The sequence below is a fragment of the Capsicum annuum genome, chromosome 3, assembly GCF_002878395.1.
Source record: "Capsicum annuum cultivar UCD-10X-F1 chromosome 3, UCD10Xv1.1, whole genome shotgun sequence".
NCBI lineage: Eukaryota > Viridiplantae > Streptophyta > Magnoliopsida > Solanales > Solanaceae > Capsicum > Capsicum annuum.
The window spans coordinates 262,111,824-262,119,484 of record NC_061113.1 but is presented as its reverse complement, the minus strand read 5'-3'; the positions used below and the strand labels follow the sequence as shown (position 1 = coordinate 262,119,484).

The window sequence follows — 7,661 nt, the reverse complement described above, 5'->3', positions numbered from 1 at the left end:
TTAGAAACTAACTCTATATAATAGGTAAAACTTTGTTAATAGTTCAAAAAAGATTCATTGTGCTAAATTTTCTTCCAAAAATAAATGAAATGAGGTGTAAAATCAAGTCATGATTGGTCGTAAAAAGACAGCGCGTGAATTATAAAGCCGCCGTAATATGAATATCAAATCAAAGGAAAAAAAAAGTTGGAATTAGGTACACGCGTGTTTATTCCGTCATCCATAACCCGACAAAACAGAATAAATAAATAAATTACTCCTCCCTCCGTCTTATTTTGCGTGATACTTATCATTTAAAATATGATATTTAAGAAAAAATTAGGACTTTTAAAATTATGGTCTTAAAATTATTTTAATGTTTGTGTGATTGTAAATAATTTTAAATTTAAATTGTTTTTAATTGTAATAAAATAATACTTATTCATTTTAAAAAATAACCTACTTCTTTTATTATTTTCTTAATCTGTATAAAAAAGAATGACTCTTCTTTTTTTAAAATACTTTAATTTCAGCCTTTCGTATGACACATTTTAAATTATAAAATTAAAAAATATTTTCATTTTTACCAAAAAAAGAAGAAGAAGAAATTTATATATATTTGACATAATTTTAATTTAAAATCACAAGAATTAAAAATTGTCTTTAAATTTTCTATCAATTTAAAACATTTTTTTTTTTAAATAAAGATAATATTCTTTTTTAGCGGAATTAAAAAGAAAAAAAATGAGACATAAAATAGCACTAATTAAAAAATTGAAAAGCAATAAATCCAAAACATTATCCACTAGGCAGCCGACCCAACGTATCCAATTCAGCATCTTACGTGTCATCCACCGTTAGATTCTTCCACGTGTCATATTTACCCCATCGCAGCCGTTCCCACTAGCCGAATACCGAACCTTCCCGAAATATGCCTCGTCATTCATTTTATCCAAAACTCTTCACGTGACTCCAGCGCACTCTACATTACGAGCGCGTAATTTGACACGTGTTTAATTTCTTTTTAATAATACTCCATAATATATGGCTCCTTCTTAAATTAGCAATTTTTATTTTATTTCTAAATAAATGAAATTTTAAATAATTAAATATTTTTCCAAACTTCACGATCCTTTGAATAAAGAACCATTTTCATAATCAAAATCTATTGAGATATATTCAAACTAAAAATATTGCTTATTTAGTGACGAAATGAGTATACTAGTGGTGGCTTATTATCATTTATGGTTAGTGTTACTTTAATTTAACTTAATTCAGTGTTTATTTATAAATAAATAAATACATGGAAACATGAATAAATGAATATAGCTTTTGAGGATTCTTTGTTTGTCCAATAAATAGACCCATATGAATAAAATATTACTCTACTTTAATAACACCATTAAATATATTTACTAATTAAGAAAACATATCATCATATAATATAAATTGGGATAGGGAGCTTCATTATTAAGGTAGCAGTAGTAAAAAACAAACATTGTTTTCTCTTCTTGATGATATACAGCTATTAGATATTTTAATTTGGGTGTATTCAAGTATGGTACAATTGATGAGGACGGACATGGAAGAGGCGACGGACTTTCAGTGGCTGAAGGGGAAGTCGACGGCAGCGGTGAAACTGGAATTCGAAGATGATTTAGATGAAGCACATGGCCCCCTCAACAAGCGATCCAAACTTTCTACTTCTCAAGTTTGTTCTATTCTCTTTGCCTCTTTTTACACATGCTTTTTGTTAATTTTTGTTTTCTACAGATTCTGTGTTTGTGCTTGGATGGACTTGAGCTTATTAAAAAAAGGAATTTGCAGATATAAGTTTAATATAAATTAGGGAAATTAATTATAAAATTGGATGTTAAAGTTGAGGACTTGCCATTTGTGATAGATCATCAATCAATGCTAATTAAATAGAGTTACTTGCAATTTCCTGTTCAGTGACTTGATGGTGTGAATAAACTCTAGATGAAGGATCTAAAACTGCGTAAATATAGAAAGGTGTAGGGGATCAAAGAAGGAAGAGTATTCCAGTACAAGTGTATTGTTGGGTATAAGTAAGAAGATTTATGCTTGTTGATGGATTATTACTAGCTAGCCCTTTTTATGCTGCTTATGGTAGTAGTTCCTATATAGTTTATTGTATGATGATTAGCTCATTTGAATTGTGGGTCTTTTTTCCTACAGCAACAAGTGGTTGTAGGAGATGATGGTTTTCCAGTTGCACCTTCGCAGTACAACCCGCTGGATGAGCCCAGTCCATTAGGTTTAAGGCTAAGGAAGAGCCCATCGCTGTTGGATTTGATCCAGATGAAGCTTTCTCAGGGTAACAGCCCCAAGGGGGGAAATCAGGGGAAGAAGGGGAACTCTGGAACTATTGAAAAGCTCAAAGCCTCGAACTTTCCTGCCACAGTTCTGAGAATTGGGAGCTGGGAGGTAATATTGATGTCTTAGTTTCGAGTATCTTAAATCTTGATCTTACAAGTTAAGAAGATCTAGAACTGATTGGAATTGTGTTGTTTTCTGCAGTATAAGTCGAGATATGAAGGAGATCTGGTGGCAAAATGTTACTTTGCGAAGCATAAACTTGTTTGGGAAGTACTTGACGGTGGTCTCAAGAATAAGATAGAAATCCAGTGGTCAGACATTATGGGTTTGAAGGCAAGTTACCCTGATGATGGACGTGGAACTTTAGATGTTGTGGTAAGTGGTAATGGGCCATCTCTTTTGTTGTTGTTATTGGGAAACTGTCTCTTCCCACTTAATTGGCAAATGTACTTCCGGTTTACTTCTAATTATTATCCTAAAGGTGATCAAAGTGCTAAAGGATTCTTATATTGCAGCTATCAAGACAGCCTCTTTTCTTCAGGGAGACGAATCCACAACCTAGGAAGCACACACTTTGGCAAGCTACATCTGATTTTACTAGTGGACAGGCCAGCATACACAAGTATGTTCCTTGTCTTATTTTGACTTGTTCTCATTTTATGTTTGCTCTGTTTATGCACCAGCACTTATAGTAATTGCCTTTACTAATTTTCCTTGTTTTTCAGGGACACCAATTCCCCAAGTACTTATCTGTTGCATTTCTTTTAATAACCGTGTTGTCCAGGCTACCTGCTACCTCACCCAGCAACCCCAAGTTCTCATCTGTTGCCTTTTTTTTATAACTAGCACATGTACTGGGTAACACTGTCACCAAGACTTGAATATTTAAGAAGAAATTACCTAGTGTTTTTGTCTCAGCTAGGAATTGAACCTGAGATACATGATTCCCCACCCACTTTATTGACTGCTAGACCACACCCTTTTGACCTAATCTGTTTAGCTATTCGGTTTATCGTGAGTCATGACCTTCTTTGGTGTTTTCCCTCCCCTAATATCTTGAAATTTCTCCAGTAGTAGTGTTCGACCTCTATTTTCTCTACAAATTTAGAAATTATATCTTCTTTAATGATGTAAAGACAGTAATCTGCATGGTGATCAACATTAGGTACCTAAAGATTCACACTTTTCTTTCATTTATTTGTTGGGTATCACTTAAAGAGCATTAGTGAGAATTGAACCATCATGCTTGTCCTTACCAAGTCCCTAGGATAAGAGTGGGTCTATATACATAAATTGCTTTCTTTTTTCCAAATAAAGTAGTTGCACCTCCTGTTGTACATCTTGAGTAGTGAATATTACAATAAGCGGAGCACTTTTACAGAAGAACTGAAGTCTTCATGGTATGTTATGTTTGGCCGCCAGAAATTATGAAGTAGAAATTATCCGAGGCTTTATAAATTATAGAGATTCGTCAATTTCTTTAATTAAATGGTTCAATTCATCCCATGAGGGGAAGTATGGAATCCGAATAAATCAACCTCATTCTGCCAATTCATCTGGATGTGTGTTTCTTCTTCTGATTTAGGCAACGTCTAATGTCCCACGGTTTGTGTTTAGAGGGCTTTAGTAGGTCATTTCTGCTGCATTCTCATAGCATTCAAGTAGAATTACAAGAGGCTACATAGAGGACGAGAGAAGGTTTAGATACTCTCAACTCCACATAGTACCACTCGTACTTATGATGATTCGACACTATTGACAACTAAATTCTACCCAAGTATCACCATAGTTTCTGCTAATGCATAAAACAGACAAATATGTAAAATGCCACACTTGATATCTTAATTGGTAGAGATTTAGGTGAAATATAGGTAGTTGTAACCTCCGACTTGGTGGGAGTATACTGGGTATGTTGTTGTGTTCATCAGTAGTAACGAAGTTTCAATGGTTGACCCACAATTTTCATCTGTCCATTTAATAAGCTTTCTTTTCAGCTTTGATTATAGTCTACCTATATACAATCTAATAATTGTTGCCTGATTCATGTTGGCTAGGAGTGAATTCAATGAGACTGAAAGGTAATATATTTTCTCCAATATTTGATGGCTTAGGTTCTGCTTTCTCTAAAAATTCATACTTTCTCCAATATTTGATGGCTTAGGATCTCCTTTCCTGTAAAAATGAAATAAAATAATAAATTGGTCTTGGAATCCACCTTCCCTCGAGGCCGGGATAAACTTCAGATACAGCCCCTTAATCCCCTTTTTTGTGGGCAGCAGATGTCCAGATTGGCCTTTTGTCATTTATTTTTGAGTATTTGTATGAACTTGACAAAATGGTGCTGCTGTTTTTATGCAAGCTTAATAAGCTGTTAGACCCTATTTATGCTCGCAATTCTGGCATTTCCTTGATTATTATGTCAATGTGGTTCAGTTTTTAAGTAGAAACTCCCCTCCTTTTTTGATTGTTTCTTTTTTTGTTCCTTCTGTAGGCGACATTACTTGCAGTGTGCACAAGGCTTGCTAGGAAAGCACTTTGAAAAGCTCGTTCAGTGTGATCCACGTCTTAAATTCCTGAGTCAACAACCAGAAATTACGCTAGATTCTCCACATTTTGAATCCAAAATTTCAGTATTTGAAAGCCCAAATGTGTCTGACTCAGAATTTAATCTGAATAATGAGAGAAGTACCACCTTCCTCAACTTGCATGGTGCCGCTTCACCTTTAGGAGCCCTTAGTTCTTCAAATGGGGAGCAAGATTTTGCAAGTAGACGATTGGAAAACATTCATCCAGAAACACCTTCTCCAATCTCAGGTAATTATATATTAATGCTTGTCTGCTTAGGACCCTAAGCTTTTCAAGAACTTTGATTCTTCTGCTTGTTGCATCTTATTCGTTTCTTCTTTATTTTTCTTAATTTATGTTGCTTGGTGGAAGCACTGTGGTGGTTATAGAGATTACATTCCTTATTCTGCTGCTACAGTTTTCATTGGTTTCTTTAAATTACTAGTATTTAAGCATATCTTGAGCAATTGCAGTAATCAAGACCATTGACAGATCCAAATTATAGTTGAGGCTTTATTGTGCACAATCGTGATATAGCCCAACTGATCCTGAATCAATCCTAATTGCCTTTCGAAATATTTGTCATTGTTGAGGCTTGCTGATAATGAACGTCTTTTAATTAGCTGTACTGTCATTTAACCTGCAGTGATGGATACGAGGGCAATTCAAGATGTCAGTAGAGATATGCAGCAATTGAAAGGCCTCGGTAACCTAGATCAGCTCCGAGTGCCTGGTCTTCTTCCTTCCATGTCGATGAAAGATTTGGTGAGCCACTTTGAACAGCGTTTTTCTGAGCAGGGAACGTCTGCAGGTGTAAGCCTGTCCAGTGATGAACGGCAAAGCTTGGAGATTCTGGAAGAGATTTCGAGGTGCTTGTTTAGCGACACTCAAAATATTCCAGCATCAGATGAGAAATCTCTCATGACAAGGGTCAATTCTCTGTGCTGTCTTCTTCAGAAGGATCCTGCAACAGCTCATAAGAGTGAGAATTATGGTGATGTTGCAGCTGGAGGTAAGAGAACTGATGAATTGATCAGTTTCTTCCCACCAGCAACAAGTGGAAAGAAGGTTGAGGATCCTTCTAGAGCAGATGTTAAATCAAATGATCCAGCTCCGTCCATGTCAAGAAGAGACTCGGTAGGGGAGCTGTTGGTGAATCTGCCAAGAATTGCATCTTTGCCTCAGTTTTTGTACAATATCTATGAAGATTCTAGATAGGAACTGCTTAGTTTGCCATTGTCCAGTAAAGGATGGTGAAGTTGCTCTTGTTCTTGTATATAGCAGGCATAGCGTCTTGCAAGACACTGCTTAGCTACAGTGTCCAGTTTAGGATTTGGTTGTAATCAAAGCCTTCTAGATTTGTCGGTAGTATATATATATATAGTCATCTTCTATTTTAGTTCGTGCAATACAGAGAAGAGTGTTGTCCAGGTCGCTCGAATAGGTTTTATCAATGACAATATTTCATCATTCTGCATTTTTGCATTAAAATTTACCCCAAAAAATGCATCTACCTGGTGCTTAGACTAGCGGATTTTTACTTACAACATGATAACTTTGTAACCTGGTCCACAAACTGTGGCAAAGGCTAAAGGTTGATAGTGAGATTGATTTCAAATGAAGTTAAGCGCTTCGCTTCTCTAAAAATGCCCATGTCTAAAACCCATTTATTGAACACCACAATTCGATTTTGGGGGCAAATTGGCTGCGTAGCCAAATTACTTGGGACCCCGATGAAAAAACAGTCGCCATTCACAATAAAATTAGCAACACTGTTACGAGGCAGTGGAAGGCCAAATATAAGAAAGTTGCCCATTACACAAATAGAGCAAATAAAAGGAAGTGCCAACATACTAACATTTTACACACGGAGACGGAGTGGTGCTTTTAAACAGTAACTGATATTTGCGAATACTCTGCCAGCATTCGCTCTATTTTACATACCTTCTTCTATATCTGCCCTATTATCGTCTAACGAAATCTACAAAAAATAAAGAAGCAAACCAATTAAGAATCATCTGTACCATCATTATCAATGTCATCGTTCTCCTGAATCATGTTCATAAGCACATTTATCTGGCTTTGCAGCATTGCATTTTGCCTTTCTACATCGGCACGCTTGCTTCTTTCTTCTAGCAGCTGTATTTGCAGATGTTCCAGGCATTGAGCATCTGCTTCTAACTGCTCGTTCAGACCATCAATTTCGCGATCCTGCAGCATTGTCATGTGATGAGTGTTTCTGTTGACGACTTTAACTGGGAAAGACGTAAACTTGAACACACATAAATAGATGGCAAAAAAAGAAACAAATAGATTATTAGAAAGCAAGAAAATGATAATTTTGAGAACATCACCTTTCTGTTCATTTCCTGCAGAGCGATTCTTCGCATACTTTCAACCACATCCACATTGACAAGCTTACGTCTCTTTCCAGCAAGCCAACCTTTGGGGTAGCATGCAGCGTCAAAGTCTGGTGGGGGTAGTAAAGTTTCAGCTGATGGCCTTCGACCATTGGCATTCGTAACCGGTTCCAATGGTTCAAATAGCGCCTTTCTACGCTCAGAAAGTTCAGTTGAGGGCTGAGATTCCTGCATCTTTTCATCAGTGGGAGACTCTTCTTGCTTTTGAGGTGTTTCCTCAGCTTTATCAGTGACTTGGTTTTCCAAGTTCTTCACACTAGCTACTAGGTGAAGTATTTTCTTAGCATGCTGAATGTATTAATATACAAAATATGAATTGTGTAAACTGTATATTGAATAATATGTTGCTCGGACTCT

The 7,661-nt window shown here is 36.1% G+C and overlaps 2 protein-coding genes across 2 annotated transcripts in view; one reads left to right on the top strand and one right to left on the bottom strand.

The window, feature by feature from the left end:
* The first annotated feature begins 1,036 nt into the window (after positions 1–1,036).
* Positions 1,037–6,283, top strand: LOC107862059. Its single transcript, XM_016707501.2, has 6 exons — positions 1,037–1,690; positions 2,179–2,427; positions 2,521–2,694; positions 2,835–2,941; positions 4,811–5,133; positions 5,531–6,283. Exons 1-6 carry the CDS (start codon positions 1,538–1,540, stop codon positions 6,100–6,102), a joined length of 1,578 nt encoding a protein of 525 aa, XP_016562987.2. The 5' UTR covers positions 1,037–1,537; the 3' UTR covers positions 6,103–6,283.
* A 387-nt stretch (positions 6,284–6,670) lies between these two features.
* Positions 6,671–7,661, bottom strand: part of LOC107862058 (protein HEADING DATE REPRESSOR 1) — a 6,149-nt gene continuing 5,158 nt past the window's right edge. The window contains exons 2-3 of the mRNA XM_016707499.2: positions 7,239–7,564; positions 6,671–7,095 (exon numbers count right to left, since the gene is read on the bottom strand). Coding sequence (XP_016562985.1) covers positions 6,892–7,095; positions 7,239–7,564 — 530 coding nt within the window. The 3' untranslated portion in view covers positions 6,671–6,891. The remainder of the gene's footprint in view (positions 7,096–7,238; positions 7,565–7,661) is intronic.